General features: G+C 50.3%; 1 protein-coding gene across 1 annotated transcript in view; it reads left to right on the top strand.

Annotated features, from left to right (window-relative positions):
* Window positions 1-16,438, top strand: part of C23H16orf96 (chromosome 23 C16orf96 homolog) — a 40,747-nt gene that overhangs the window by 16,733 nt on the left and 7,576 nt on the right. The window contains exons 3-11 of the mRNA XM_055562428.1: window positions 75-155; window positions 356-442; window positions 564-1,848; window positions 6,036-6,121; window positions 6,430-6,540; window positions 10,815-10,889; window positions 12,150-12,314; window positions 15,381-15,499; window positions 16,211-16,273. Coding sequence (XP_055418403.1) covers window positions 75-155; window positions 356-442; window positions 564-1,848; window positions 6,036-6,121; window positions 6,430-6,540; window positions 10,815-10,889; window positions 12,150-12,314; window positions 15,381-15,499; window positions 16,211-16,273 — 2,072 coding nt within the window. The remainder of the gene's footprint in view (window positions 1-74; window positions 156-355; window positions 443-563; window positions 1,849-6,035; window positions 6,122-6,429; window positions 6,541-10,814; window positions 10,890-12,149; window positions 12,315-15,380; window positions 15,500-16,210; window positions 16,274-16,438) is intronic.

A 16,438-nucleotide genomic window follows, 5' to 3' on the forward strand; every position in this document is an offset into this window, starting at 1 on the left:
TTTGCACTAGGGAAGAACCTGGGCTGGGACCAGACCCTGCACACTCTGGCTCACAGGCTTGGCTCATTTGACAGATCAGTCCACAAAGAATAGACACCTTCTCAGAAGATTTGAGAGGGCAGAACCGGAAGATGAGTGCACTGCAGCAGGAAGTGGTGAGGGTCTGGCCCCATCCTCCCACCCCAGATCCACGCCCTCCAGGCCCAGGGGTGCGCGGCGGCAGGGACGGGGGAAGAGGAGAACAGTCTGGAAAGGCCCCTCTATTTGCAAGTGTGGAGGAAGAAGCCACTGAGAGCACCGTACCCTCTGGGTTCACAATCCTTGTTCCCCACCTCCTTCCCCATCCCACCTGCAGACTTCTCTCCAGAGCAAGGTGACTGCCATCCCCAAACCCGAGGACCTGGTGCTCTGGAGCAGTCTCCATGAGGCCATGTTCATCCCAGTAAGTGAAGGACATGGCGGAGGGGGACTGGGGTCGGGGAGGGACGGGTGACAGGGTCGGGGGCAGGGTAACCATGACCTGGTCCAGAGCAGCCCCATCAGCCCAGCCCCACATCCCACAGGGAGCTGCTCCACAACTGCTGGGAGACTCCGACCTGTGGCAGATTGCGGAGCTCGCCTCGGAGACCGCCGTTGCCCAGACAGCCGAGGACCGTGGAGGAGGGCGTCCCAGCCACTTCTCCGAGGCCATCCAGCACCCCAGGTTCCTGGAGACCGTCTGGCAGTACCAGGCGCCAGGGCAGCTGCTGGAGGAGGAGCCTGCCCAAGCAGCTTTGCTCCTTGGGGCCGAGGGGCCAGACCAGCCCCAGGTGCCAGAGCCTGGGCCTGGGCCTGGGCCTGTGTTGGGACCCAGGCCTGCACCTGGACCTGGGCCTTCATCTGGACCTGGGCCTGTGCCTGGACCTGGGCCTTTATCTGGACCTGGGCCTGTGTTCGGACCCAGGCCTGCTCTTGGGCCTGGGCCTGCGTTCAGACCCGGGCCTGCCCCTGAATTGGAACCTGCGCTGGGCCTTCAACCCACACCATCAGGATCCTGGACTGTACCACCACAAGGCTGGCCTCCTCCCAGAGGCTTTCCCGGGACCAGCCCTGGGCCTTTCTGGGGCTTCCAGCCTGGCCTAGGCCCAATGGGCTTCCCGCCTGCCAGGTTCCGGGGCTTCAGGGCCCCACCCCTAGCCATGGAGCTGGGCTCAGCTTGGCCTCGTTCACAGCAGTCCGTGTACTACCCGGGAGACATGTCCAAGCTCTCTGCTCTCTCAGAAAAGGAGGAAGAATACTCCTCCGTGGAAAGGGAGGACCCTCGGGACAGAGCCCCGAGGGCTGAGGTCCCGCCAGGAGGCCTCCCTAAGGGATTCCGGTCTGCCGTTCAGCAGATGAAACCCAGCGCTGCCCTCACGGCCACGGCCGCTGCCTCCTACACCTCTGATGTGGCCACATCAGCAGCCCGGGCGGCCAAGGCCGCTGCCAAGCTGATCAGGGACGCCCCCGCCACCAAATTGGCCACTGTAGCAACAGCCGCAGCCACAGCCGGGCCCTTAGGGGTCCTTGCAGAATTTCTGGGAGCGGGGCCCTCGCGCGGGGCCTTCCCCGGGGGCGAGGTGGAGGATTTGCTGGAGGTGGAGGATGAGGACTTGCTCTCTCCTGCATACTCTTCTGCCTTTGTCCCTCCCGACACGGCCCTGTCCCAGGCCATGCTGGCTGCTAAACATGCCACGACCCCCGAAGACAAGAAGAAGGCCGTCAGGTATTCCATGAGCCACATAGCCCAGATGCCTGTCAGACATGACACCCTGAAAGAAGAGTTTGCCCAGCTGTCATCTAACCTGCAGCAGCGTATGACTTATCTAGGTAGGCCCGGCCTGACTCCTGGAAGGGTAACGAGGGCTCAGGCCCTCCCTGTGGCCTTTGAGAGGCACCTCCTCTCCATTGAGCTACCCCAACAAAATGTTACCATTTGGCTAATACCACCATTAGCCAACATTACTTTGGCTTAAGCATTAATCTCTTACTAGTCTATTCTCTTACAATGAAGGTACAGTGAGGTCTTATCTTAAGGGAGAGGGGTGGTTACAGTCTAAAGTTGGTGCCTAAGGAGGAAAAACACGAGTCAGAATTACTCTTGGAAATTCCCTTTCAATTGTCCATAAAACAGTACTGCCGTACAGTGTTTCGATAAGTTCAGATCACCCAGAGTTTCTAGGCGCACTGAACAGACCCTGGATGATGTGGTCAGTTTGGGATTAGGAACAATAGCTGGGTAAACATATATTTCCTTAAAGGCCAGTCATGTTCTAGGGGGCAGTAGGACCAATAGGGGGCTTCCTAGGTGGTGCTGGTGGTAAAGACCCCGCTTGCCGGTACAGGAGGCGCAAGAGCCACAGGTTCCATCCCTGGGTCAGGAAGATCCTTGGGAATAGGAAATGGCAACCCACTCCAGTATCCTTACCTGGAGAATCCCCATGGACAGAAGAGCCTGGTGGGCTACAGTCCACGGGGCTGCAGAGTTGGACACGACTGAGCACACAGGACCGATAGATTTATGCTCCCAGTTCACGCACACCATGAGCATATGTTCACTGTGGGAAATGGAGGGTGGGGAGTGGCCTACCCTAGAAGTTCTGAACCTTAAACTTGCCTCAGAATCCCTGGGGGTCTTGGTGAGTCACAGACTGCTGGGGCCAGCCCCACATCTGGCTTGTTGATGTGGGTAGGACCCTGGACTTTCTTTTTATAACCCATTCCAGGGGATGCTGCTTACACTGCTGGTGACCCAGGGAACCCACTTTAAGATCCACTGTCCTCACCTGTTTGAATCCTTATCTTGCTTTTGTGCTCTCTGCGAAGTGTAATAGTTGAATTAGCTCAAGTCGAATCCATATGTGGCACCACACTTGGTGGGCAGGTGCCGTCCCACAGATCCTGAAAAAGTAGAACTTCAAGCAGCCAAAAAGATCCACGTCAATTTCTGAATCCTGGGCCACAGCTCAGGTTATGATAGTCATGAATTTAAATATAAAACATAAAGTCGAAGTAGCCCAAACTCTACCTCTGACCAGCTGCCACTTTTGTTGAGAACACTAAAGATAGCTTGTAAATGTGTCCTGGCTGCAGCTTCTCATACCCTCCTAGCTGTGCCCTGGACATCACTTTTTGGCCTCGCCTCTGAAACTGGATATGGGTACTTTCTGTCACCCCACTCCTTTCTTGTTAAACCTGTCTTTGCATCTTGTTGTGTGATAATACATTTCATGAACTCCCAGAAGTAAACACTCCATAGTTTTACTCAGGACCATTTCTGGAAGGGCACTAAATTCCAGAGAGATTTCCCTAGGCCTGCGCTATCTAGTAGGATACCACAAGACTGTCAAATATCTGAAATGGGGCAAGTTCACGTTCTCATGTGATCCAAATACAAAGTGCACACCAGGGACTTCTCTGTGGTCCAGTGGTTAAGACTTGGCCTTCCAATGCAGGGGGCACAGGTTTGATCCCTGGTCAGGAAGCTAAGACCCCACATACCTCGTGGCCAAAAAAACAAAAACAATACAGAAGCAACATTGTATGAAATTCAATGAAGACTTTAAAAATGGTACACATTAAAAAAAAAATCTAAAAGTGCACATTGGATATTGAGGACTTACTACAAAAACAAAAATATGAAATATTGTTAATCATTTTGTTGATCCCATGTTAAAAATGATGCTTTTTTTTTTTTTTTTTTGGCCCTGCAGCTCCTGGGACCTTCATTCCCCATCCATGGATTGAACCCATGCCCTCAGCAATGAATGCATGGAATCCTAACCACTGGACTGCCAGGGAATTCCCAAAATGATACTATTTTGGATTCAGTTTAGTTCAGTTCAGTTGCTCAGTCATGTCTGACTCTTTGCAACCCCATGGACTGCAGCACACTAGGCTTCCTTGTCCATCATAAACTCCTGGAGCGTACTCAAACTCATGTCCACTGAGTCGGTGATGCCATCCAACCATCTCATCCTCTGTTGTCCCCTTCTCCTCCTGCCTTCAATCTTTCCCAGCATCAGGGTCTTTTCAAATGAGTCAATTCTTCGCATCAGGTGGCCAAAGTACTGGAGCTTCAGCTTCAGCATCAATCCTTCCAATGAATATTCAGGACTGATTTCCTTTAGGATGGACTGGTTGGATCTCCTTGCAGTCCTAGGGACTCTCGAGAGTCTTCTCCGCTACCATAGTTCAAAAGCATCAATTCTTCGGTGCTCAGCTCTCTTTATAGTCCAACTCTCACATCCATACACGACTACTGGAAAAACCAAAGCTTTGACTAGACGGACCTTTGTTGGCAAAGTAATGTCTCTGCTTTTTAATATGCTGTCTAGGTTGGTCATAACTTTCCTTCCAAGGAGCAAGCGTCTTTTAATTTCATGGCTGCAATCACCATCTGCAGTGATTTCGGAGCCCAGAAAAATAAAGTTTGTCACTGTTTCCACTGTTTCCCCATCTATTTGCCATGAAGTGATGGGACCAGATGCCATGATCTTGGTTTTCTGAATGTTGAGTTTTAAGCCAACTTTTTCACTCTTCTCTTTCACTTTCATCAAGAGGCTCATTAGTTCCTCTTCACCCTCTGCCATAAGTGTGGTGTCATCTGCATATCTGAGGTTATTAATATTTCTCCCAGCAAACTTGATTCCAGCTTGTGCTTCATCCAGCCCAGCATTTCTCATGATGTACTCTGCATATAAGTTAAATAAGCAGGGTGACAATATACAGCCTTGACGTACTCCTTTTCCGATTTGGAACCAGTTTGTTGTTCCATGTCTAGTTCTAACTGTTGCTCCTTGACCTCCATACAGATTTCTCAGGAGGCAGGTCAGGTGGTCTCGTATTCCCATCTTTTTAAGAATTTTCCAGTTTGTTGTGATCCACACAGTCAAAGGCTTTGGCATAGTCAATAAAGCAGAAGTAGATGTTTTTCTGGAACTCTCTTGCTTTTTCCATGATCCAGCGGATGTTGGCAATTTGACCTCTGGTTCCTCTGCCTTTTCTAAAACCAGCTTGAACATCTGGAAGTTCACAGTTCACATACTGTTGAAGCCTGGCTTGGAGAATTTTGGGCATTACTTTTCCAGTGTGTGAGACAAGTGCAATTGTGTGGTAGTTTGAGCATTCTTTGGCATTGCCTCTTTGGGATTGGAATGAAAACTGACTTTTTGCAGTCCTGTGGCCACTGCTGAGTTTTCCAAATTTGCCTGCATATTGAGTGCAGCACTTTCACAGCATCATCTTTTAGGACTTGAAATAGCTCAACTGGAATTCCATCACCTCCACTAGCTTTGTTCGTAGTGATGCTTCTAAGGCCCACTTGACTTCGCATTGCAGGATGTCTGGCTCTAGGTGAGTGATCACACCACCATGATTATCTGAGTTGTGAAGATCTTTTTTATACAGTTCTTCTGTGTATTCCTGCCACCTCTTCTCAATATCTTCTGCTTCTGTTAGGCCCATACCATTTCTGTCCTTTATTGTGTCCATCTTTGCGTGAAATGTTCCCTTGGTATCTCTAATTTTCTTGAAGAGATCTCTAGTCTTTCCCATTCTATTGTTTTCCTCTATTTCTTTGCATTGATCATTGAGAAAGGCTTGCTTATCTCTTCCTGCTATTTGGAACTCTGCATTCAAATGGGTATATCTTTCCTTTTCTCCTTTGTCTTTCACTTCTCTTCTTTTCTCAGCTATTTGTAAGGTCTCCTCAGATAACCATTTTGCCTTTTTGCATTTGTTTTTCTTGGAGATGGTCTTGATCACTGCCTCCTGTACAATTTTGGATTAGAGTGGGTTAAAAAGACTTTTTAAATTAATTTCACCTGCTAATTTTTAGATTTTTCTTTTAAAAGATGTCACTAGAAAATTTTAGATGACCTCAAAGGCCCCCAAGCTCACAGCTTCCTTCTATTGGAAGACATCATCTTAGATACTTCGTAACAGAAGCAGATAGAGCTCTAGAAGCATTTTTCCCCATCCATGTCCCTGACAGCCACCCCCTCCTTTGCTTTCAGCTAACATGGGAGCCTCTTCCAAGCTTGGGTCAACATTGGACATCTTGCAGGAAAAGATTGGCAACCTCCAGAAATCCAGGATGAAGGTTAGTGTCCTGGCCAGAAAAGGCATTGAGAAGATGATGGTTTGAGGTGACTGCAGAGTCCGTGGCCAGAGCCAGGGCAGGTCCTGCCCTTCCAGACGAAGAAGCACCATCTGTCCTGGAGCCGAAAGGAAGCCGATCTGCTCCATCTGGGGCGGGGCTCCCAAGGGTGGGCGGCTGTATGGTTCCCCTGACAGGGTTTAGGAGGCTGTGGGCTGGAAGCTACCCCAGGCTAGTACCCTCTTCAAGTCCCTTCCCTGCCATGGCAACCTCAAGAGAAGAGGCCTCAGATGTCTGTGTCTCCTGTGTAGGAGGAGGAACTTGAGAGAGTTTGGGGCCACCAGATCGAGATGATAAAGGACCACCACATCGTGCTGGACAGGGCAGTGAACAGGCTCCAGATTCGCCTGGATGAGTTAAAGGTCCGGAGGTCTGGGAGGCCCAGAGTGGGGAGGATTCCTCATCGGGACGTTGAGACTCTTTCCAGAGGTTTCACAGATAGCCCAAAGGCAGGGGAACCAGGGACACTCTCCTGGCATTTCACTGTGTGTGAAGTAGACAGCCACAAAAAGCAAACCAACCCCGCCACCCCACCCCCACATATACACCAGAGCACCTGAACACGGTCTTTCTCGTTCACCACTGGGGTCACCCACCTGGCACCGAGTGAACGAATCAATGAATGAATAGGAGGATTTCTGGCACCAGCTGTGCATGTCTCTAACCTTTCGCCTAAACTGGCTTATTGTCTGAGTGCTCACGCCACAGGGACTGGATGGAACAGCGGCGTCTGACATGAGAAATGTGAGGACCCTGAAAAGCACCTCCCAGGGGTCACTCAGCCAGACACCTCCTCCTGTGGGCTGGCTGGGCTGCCCTGACCACCCCAGCCTGATGGTCCTCGGGACCATTCCGATCGGAGCCTTGTCCTGGAGGCATCCCAGATCTTCAGAGAAAAGATCACCGTCCTTCCCAGTGGGGAGGAGGTGACCTTTTCTCCCGGGGGTGTAATGAGACAAAATCCCAAACAGAGCCACCTGAGGTGGTTCCTGTGGGGGCTTTCCATTCCAAGTCAGGGGCTGTTGGTGGGACGCCCTAGGATGGGAGCCAGAAGGGAGGGCAGAGCTCCCCTCCCAAGGTCATCACACGGAGTGACCAAGCCAGCCTGCACAGGGCAAGTTGGACGGGAGGAAAGCTTATCCAAGGAGAGCTGATGCCCAGCCTGAGCGGAGAGGAAGGGAGCGCCAGGGCCGTGTGTGGGCACAGGATACACAGTCTTGGGCCGAGACACTTGTGAGTACCAGGATCAGGAAGTGCGCCGTCTCTTGCCAACCCTGGGCTCTTGTTTAGCCACTGCTTTTCAGAAAGGCTGGGATGCTGTGTCCTAGGGACTACTGGAACCCTTCCTGGTTGGAGACCAGGGCCAGTTCATCCGGCATGTCTGATGTGGGTCCAGTACTACATCCCACTCCGCTCGGGGTAGGAGAAGGGGGGCTCAGAATCTGCCTCCAGAAAGCCATCACTGGTCCCTCGTTGAGAGAAGCTCAAGAGGAGTTTGGCCCAACAGGCTGAATGGACCAAGTCAGCCTTTGTCCAGACTTCCTTCCTGCCCCTCGTGCCAACAAGAGCTAATTGCTTCTAAAAGTGGACCCCGGAAGGATCTGGAGCAGGGCTTTGTATATAGCACACTTCATCAAATAGTTCTTAAATGAACACAGGCTGCGGATCATCAGCAGCCCCATGGAGCCCTTCCAGCAGAGAGAGGAGGGAGGCAGACACCCTCCCCGGTTCTGTTGCAGCAGCGGGGCTAGTGAAGAAACGCCGCCAACACTGCCTTCTACCTGGAAAGCTGGGAGAAAACGTTCTGGACGTAACAAGTGGCACGAGAAACCCCATCACCCCTGCGTCATTCGGCCCACGTGACTGAGCCTTCACTCCGCACCAGGCGCCCTTCCAGGGCCCCGCGATACAGCGGTGAAGAAGACGGACAACGCCCGGGCCCTTCTGTGTTTCTCGCGGGGGAGTGATAGCATTTGTTTGTCTTTAATCGAAGCATGATTTACACACAGTAAAATGCCCAGGCTTGAAGCATAGCCGCTTGACTCATTTTTGCCTCTTTGTGCAGCCATGTCAGCACCATCCAGATGGAAGCATTTCCATCACCTCAGACTGCTGCTTTGGGAGTGTTTCTCACAAAGGATGCAGCAGGAAAGGGAATGAGAACAGAACTCTTTCTGACTCAGTATGGAAATGTGAACACACTATCTGCCCTTTGCAAACAGGCAGGCATCTTTTATAAGCTACAGGCTACATTCCAGGACCTCTTTTTTTTTTTTGATGTGGACCATTTTTTAAGTCTTTATTGAATTTGTTACAGTATTGCTTGTTTTATGTTTTGGTTTTTTGGCCAAGAAGCATATGGGACCATTAGCTCCCCAACCAGGGATCAAACCACACTCCCCTGCTTTGGAACGTGAAGTCTTAACCATGGGATCAACAGGGAAATGCCCAAAACCATTCTTTTTATTTTCTTATTTTAAATTCCTATCGGAGTACAGTTGATTTATAATATTGTGTTAGTTTCTGCCGTACAGCCAAGTGAATCAGTTATATACATCCAAAGCCGTTCTTGGAACAATCAGTGATATCCAGGGCTCTGGCTGGGTGCAGGAGAGGACTGATACGAGAGGTGACATGTATCGAATGCTAACTCTTCTAGGAAGATGCCATTTCTAGTCCCCTCGGCTTCCTCGGAGCAGGAGTGATATTAATGCCATTTGAGCAAGGAGGAAACAGATTCAGGCAGAGTAACCAGCTGGTTGGGAGGCGGCCTTCCGTTTGTGGTTAGATAGGCCTGGGTTTCAATCCCGATTCTGCCACTTACTGGGCATTTCTGTGGCTGCTGTAACATATAACCACAAACCATGTGACTTAAAACTAGAGACATGTACTCTTCCCAATTCTTGGAGGCTGAAAGCCCTGAACCAAGGTCCTGGCGGGCCCTCGCGCTGTCTGAAGGCTTCAGAGGGGATCCTTCTTGGCCTCTCCTAGCTTCTAGCGGCTCCAGGTGTTCCTTGGTTTGTAGACGCATCACTCGAGTCTCTGCCTCCATTGTCACGTGACCTTCTTCTTTGTGTCTTCACGTGGCCTCCTCATCCATGTGTGAGCACATCTTAACTGATTTCACCTGCTAAGAGCCATTTCCAAATAAGGCCACGTTCACAGGTTCTGGGAAGGTGTGAATTCTGGGAAGGACCTTAGTCTACCCCTTGCACGGGTAACCCTGGCAGTGGAAGTTAGAGGTCCCATCTTCTCTATATTTCTAGATTTTAATTAGAATCAGCCAAATGGGGCTCTAAGTGTTCTTGTCGGGCCTGATGACTCCAAAAGGTCAGCTCCCCGCTAACGTGGGGTTGGAGGAAAAAGCCTGTCTCCAGGCAGGGGCAGGAGCTCCTGTCCCCACCTCCACCACCTGTACTAGACCTTGAGACCCACCTGGGTGCAAGGTGGATGTGAAGAAGCTTTGCGTTAATTAAAATTAGGTTTGTCTTCAAATAACATAAAACCCCCAAATAGCTGGCTTAAGTCATAAGTGTATTTCTCTTTTGTTTTTTGTTGTTGTTAGTCGCTCAGTCATGTCTGACTGTTTGCGACCCCAGTGGACTGTAGCCCACCAAGTTCCTCTGTTCATGGCATTCCCCAGGCAAGAATATTGGAGTGGATTGCCATTTCCTTCTCTAGGGGATCTTCTGACCCAGGGATGGAGCCTGCCTGTCCTGCCTCAGCAGGCAGGTTCTTTACCACTGAACTACCAGGGAAACCCCGTATTTCTCTTTTATGTTCAAGAAACTCAGAGCTGGTATAGAGCTCCTTGGTGTGTGACTTCCGTTCACAAGGTCACCTCATGGTCCAAGACAGCTGCTGGTGCTCCAGTGATTTAACTCTGTGTCTAAGCCAGCAGTGAAGAGAACAGCTACCCACTTCCATTTATACTTCAGTGGTCACATCAAGCTATAAAGGAGGCTGTGAAATACAGTCATGATTCTGGGTGGCCAGATGCCAGCTGAAAGATGGGGGTTCTGTTTCTGAGAGTGAAAGGGAGACCACATATGAAGGGAGAAGTAGAAGCCTGTTTCCAGTTTTGGAGGGAGAGTGACCTCCCCACTGCTGAGGACATGGCCCAGTAGATTGAGGCTCTTCCCAACAGGGAAGCTGGCTGCTCCTGTCGTGCTGAGGGTCCAGTCAGTGGAGATAGGGCAGAATTGATGCAGGGAATTGGTTCTTTGTGGAGTCATGGGGGTGGGAAGTGAGGGTTTTCGCCTGACACGGGGCACAGTGCGTGTCACATGTAAGTGCTTGTTTGATGTAGAGACTCCATTACAGATCAGAAGAGATGCGCTTGCCTCAAACATCTAGGGACCCAAAGCATCAGCTCTGGTTTGTGCGTTCCTTCTTCCAGTCTTCCTTCCTTTCCTGTGTCACAAAGTTCTATGATGCCATCCCCAAGGGGACAGCTTGTCCCGAGCCCCCGTTCCTTCCCTTTTGATCTGGAAACCTGGAGCCCAAGCCTTTCACTGTGCCAGCCCACCTGCTGTCCACCCCGCCCCACTGCTCCCTTCCTAGGGCAGAGGCTGAAGGCAGAGGCTGTCCTCAGGACCCCCGAGGACGACTGACATCCCTCCACCTCTGTTCTTAGGTTGTCTATGCTCAACTAAGAAACCTAGAAATGTACAAGGCAGACCGAAATGAGATGGAGCAGGAGTTGAAAGAGGTGAGTGAGCAGAGACTCCTCTCCCCCACCCCATCCCTGACCCCGAGCCCGGCTCTCCCACTGAGGGAAACTGAATCATCCAGCCAGCACGAAGCCAGGCACACAGACTTCCCAAGCTTCCTTCCACCTTTATCATGTAGAAAGTCCGGGGGAAGTTCTCAAAAGTTGTCCCACCAATTCTAATTGTCAGCGACTCAGGATTAGTGACAGTTTTTTAAACTGAAGTATAGTTGTTTTACAATGTTAATTACTGCTGTACAGCAAAGCGATGCACACAGTGAAAGTGTTAGACACTCAGTCATGTCTGTCTCTTTGTGACTCCGTGGACTGTAGCCCACCAGGCTCCTCTGTCCATGGGATTCTCCAGGCAAGAATGTTGGAGTGGGTTCCCATTCCCTTCTGCAAGGGATCCTCCCAACCCAGGGACTGATCCCAGGCCTCCTGCATTGCAGGCGAATTCTTTACCATCTAAGTCAGGGAAGCCCAATGTACATGGTATATATACATGTATATGCATTCTTTTTTAAATATTCCTTTCCATTATGATTTATCCCAGGATATTGAATATAGTTCTCTGTGCTATATGGTAGAGCCTTGTTGTTTATCCGTCCTGTGTATAAAAGCTTACATCTGCTAACTCCAACCTCAAACTCCGTCTTTCTCCCGACCCCATACCCCAGCAACCACGAGTCTTTTCCTGGGTCTGTGATTCTGTTTCTGTTTCACAGACAGGTTCATTCGTGTCATGTTTCAGATTCCACATGTAAATGATATCATGTGGTACCTGTCCTTCTCTTTCTGGCTTAATTCACTTAGTATGCTGATCTCTAGCTGCATCCATGTTGCTGCAAATGGCATTATTTTGTTCTTCTTTATGGCCAAGTCATATTCCATGCCACACACACCACATCTTTATCCATTCATCTGTCGATTTTGGTTGTTCATTTTAGTTGTTTCTATGTCTTGGCTATTGTGAATAGCACTGCTATGAACACAGGCCTGCATGTATCTTTCTGAATTATAGTTTGTGTCAATTTGTTAAGTGAACTTAAAAACCATACCTCAACTTCTCCATCACAGGAAAACCCTGGCTTTGATCTAATAGCTGTGTTTGAGCCGGACCCCAAGGTTGAATTTGAGCCAAGGCTGGGTATCCAGGGTCCCAAACTAGAACAACTGACCAAAGTGATCTGACCTCCCCAAGATCCCCTCTGCTCCCACCCCCGCAGCCCTGCCTCCCTGAGTCCCATGTCTCCCCAGAAGGCCGACAAGAGCTCCCTGGCAGGCAAGGCAAGCCGGGCTGACCTGGACACAGTGGCCATGCAGCTGAATGAAATGATTCAGGGCATGCTCTTCAGGGTGGTTGCCAATGAGGATGACTGGAAGAAGGCTGTGGAGCAGTTGGACAAAGACGTACGTACCAAGGTGAGGAGCTCTGTATTAATCACCACCTCCTGCATAACAAACCACCCTGAAATTTAGTGCCTTAAGACAGCAAAGTTCGAAGTTTCTGAGGGTCAGGAATTTGGGAGCAGCTTACGGGGTGGCTCAGGGCCTCCCACAAGGCTGCAGTCAGGGTGTTGTCCAGGGCCCGCGTCATCCAGAGGCTTGACTGGGGCTGGAAGAGCCACTTCCAAGATAGCGCCCTCACATAGCTGTGAGCAAAACTTGGCACTTCCTCATCACACGGTGGCCTCCTTAGGGCTGCTTGAGCAGCCTCACAACACGGCAACGAGTGTTCCCCCCACCAGGAGCACATGATCCAAGAGAGCAAGACAGAAGCTGCAATGTCTTCTCTGACTTAGCCACAGAAGTCACACTCCATCACTTCTGCAATATCCTGTTGGTTACACAGGTCAGCCCTGTTCAGTGTGATAGTCGGGGAGCGTGTGGGACGTTGACCACCATAGTACTCCTCTCTGGACAAGCAAAGGGATGTGTCGGGCAGAGGGGGCATCCTGCTGGTCATTTATTTATCCATTCATCATTTAATGACCACCTGTGTTGAGCCAGACCCTGGGGAAATGTTGATAAGGAGTCATAGCCTTCATTTGTACCGTCCAATAGAGAGACAAGATAAGTCAGGCCAACCCCTTCCATGCTGTGTGGTTCCTGCAGCTGGTGTGACTGGTGTGGATAAAAGCACTGGGGTTTAGAATCAGGCATTTGGGGTCTGAGTCCCAGCCCTGCCGTGATCAGCATTGTGCCCTGAGGTACAGAACCTGTTCAAGTCTTGGTTTTCTTATCTGTAAAGTGAGGATTTATTCACTCATCATCCACCTATTGGGTACCTCTGGTTAATGAGGATATGACGATAAGCAAAACAGATACGGGACACACTTGTCATACAAATCAATGCAGAATTACAGCTGAAGTAACTCAGTTATCTGCAGAACCACTGACGTGTTTTTCTCCCATAATTCCATGGCAGGGTGAAAAAAAGTGGGACAGAAACTGCTCTAGATTAAAAGAGTCTCAGGAGTCACAACAACCAAATGCAATACATGAGGAGACTTCCCATGTTTCAGTTGCTCCAACTCTGAAAATTGGCTGGAAATTAGATCAAATTCAGGCATGAGTGCTCATTATGTTAGGTGGGATAATGGTATTGCAGTCATATAAGAAAATCACTAAAATATTTGGGTGGAATGTTGTGATTTCTATAACTTAAAAAAAAACCCCAACACTGCATCAATTCCTTGGAGGTCCAGGGTTAGGACTCTGCACTTCCACTGTAGGGGTTTGATCCCTGGTCTGGGGACTAAGATCCGGCAAGCTGCACAGCACAGCTGAATAGAGAGGGAGAAAAAAAAAGGCAGATGGAGCAATATGTTAATAACGATTAAATCTACATAGTGGATATTTCAGGGTTCATGATTCTAGTCTTTTCTCCTCTCTATGTGTCTAAATTTTTTTCCTGATTGAAAGCTTTTTTGTTGTTTGTTGGTGTAAGTGGCCCTGTCCTCACTGCTCTCCTTTTCTTTGTGTATTTTTCATTGTGGGAACATTCACATGACATAAAATCAACCACTGACAGTTTTCAGGGGATGAATCCCGTGGCATTTGTTACAGTGTTGTGTTAGCACCGCCTCTCTCTGGTTCTGGCGCATTTCCATCCCCCCAGAAGGAGACCCCAGACCCGTGAGGCAGTCACCCCTCACCTCCCCTTCCCCCAGCCCCTGGCAGCCACTAATATACTCTCTGGATTGGCCAATTTGGGACACTTCATATAAATGAGTCACACAGCATGTGACCTTTAGTGTCTGGTTTCTTGCACTCAGCATCATGTTTTCAAGGTTCACCATGTTGCAACATGTGTTTCCCTGATGGCTTAGATGGTAAAGAACCTGCCTGCTATGCCAGAGACCCGGGTTTGATCCCAGGATCGGGAAGATGCCCTGGAGAAGGGAATGGCAACCCACTCCAGTATTCTTGCCTGGAGAATCCCATACACAGAGGCGCCTTGCAGGCTACAGTCCATGGGGTTGCAAAGAGTTAGACATGACTGAGTAACTAACGTACACATGTTGTCACATAAATCAGAAGTTTATTTTTTCCCATGACTGAATAACATGGTCAGACAGATGGACCACATTTTGTTTGTTCATCTGCTGACGGACACTTGGGTTATTTCCACCTTTGGACTCTTGTGAATAATGCTGCTATGAACATTCATGAGCAAGTTTTTTGTTTGAAGACCTGTTTCCCGTGATTTTGGGTAGATACCCAGGAGTGGTCATTTATTTATCCATTCATCATTTAATGATCACCTGTGTTCATTTAGTGACCACCAGGAGTGGAATTGCTGGGTCGTATGGTAATTCCATGTTTAGCTTTTTGTAGGGGTAATATATTGTGATGTCTGTGATTATTCTCACATGATTCAGAAAACAAACACATACATATGGACAGATAAAGAAGACATTGTGAAATGTTAAGAATTGGTGAATTTAAGTGGATATAGGAGTGTCCTTTGGACTGTTCTTGCAACTTGTGTGTAGTTTTGGTCTGTGTGTGTGTGTAGTTTTAAAAGACTGTAGTTGGTCTTGGTTGCAGCACTCAGGATTTTCATCACATCATATGAGATCTTTCATTGCGGTGCACAGATTCTCTAGGTGTGGCTTGCAGGCTTAGTTGCTTAGCTGCCCCATGGCATGCGGGATCTTAGTTCCCTGACCAGGGATCGAACCTGCATCCCCTGCATTGCAAGGCGGATTCTTAACCACTGGACCACTAGGGAAGTCCACAACCACCTCACTTTTCTTGGTCAATCTTGCTTCTTGTTGTTTAGTTGCTAAGTTGTGTCCAACTCTTTTGGGACCCCGTGGACTGTATCCCTCCAGGCTCCTCTGTCCGTGGGATTTCCCAGGCAGGACTACTGGAATGGGTTGCCATCAATCTTGTTACTCTCTCTATAACTTTGCAGGTTGCTGGAGGGAGGCGGAGTGTTTACTTAATTGACTAAACACTCTTCCCTTTGGCTTTTGGCAGCTGGTTCCCAGCGATTTGGATGATCTGAAGAAAGACATGGACGAGGTCTGGAAAGTTGTCAGGAAGCTGCTGATTGAAGGCTTCCATTTTGACCCCGACAATGCTGCCGGCTTTAGGAGGTGAGTTCCTCCGGGGGCGGGGTTCCCTGCAGCCCTTGCAGCTCCCAGAGGCTGCACGGCCCTCCCTCCAGAGAGGAAATGAGAGAGGTTTCTCAGCAGATTCTGGACTCTGGGAGGAAGGACTCAGACCTGTAAACCCGGGGAGGGGGGACATGGGGCTTCCCAGTGGAGGGAGAGATGAGGCAGAGAGCACCAGAGCTCGGAGGTGGGCCGCCCTGGCCTGGGCTCCACATTCTTTCATGAGGAAACAGAGGGTCAGAGAGGGAGGGGGCCCCTGTGAGGCCACTCAGGGAGCTTGGGCAGACCTGGAACTAGAGCCAGGCCCCCACCCCATCCAGACAGAGCCCCCGGCAGAGGGACCCAATCTTCCTGGGGGGCTCCTGTCCTCAGATCACCCCTCACGCCCTCCAGTGCCCCACCATGAAGGGTAGCTCTCCACAGTTAAGAAGGCCTCCATTGTGTTTGGGGCGGGGAGAGAAACTACGCCCACTTTTATCCCCCACTGAGGCCCCAAGTGGCCCCACGTGACGGTCAGCTGGGGCCAGTGGAGCTGAGCTGAGCCAGGCCAGGCCAGAAGGAGTGGGATCTGGGGGGAAGCCCTGGCCCTGAGGCACGGACGGACCTGCAGCCTCCCCCAAGCACTGCCCGGGGCAGGGGTGGCCTCACGGGGCCCAGCCAGGGGGGCAGCTGACGGAGCGGGGTGTCTTCCAGGAAACTGTTTGAGCGGGTGAAATGCATCTCCTGCGACCGGCCCGTGGAGATGATGACCAGCCCGTGAGTACTGCAGGGGTGGTCGGGGACGGGAACATCCATGCACACCGTTCTGTGCACACAATCCCATTAGCTCCCTGGGCAGTACTGTGCCCCTCCCTTCTCCAGTCCCGTCTGCTGCCCGCTGTGTCCAGGAACAGGGTGGACTCCAGAGGAAAAGGGTAAGAG

Source organism: Bubalus kerabau, chromosome 23 (genome assembly GCF_029407905.1).
Source record: "Bubalus kerabau isolate K-KA32 ecotype Philippines breed swamp buffalo chromosome 23, PCC_UOA_SB_1v2, whole genome shotgun sequence".
Lineage (NCBI taxonomy): Eukaryota > Metazoa > Chordata > Mammalia > Artiodactyla > Bovidae > Bubalus > Bubalus kerabau.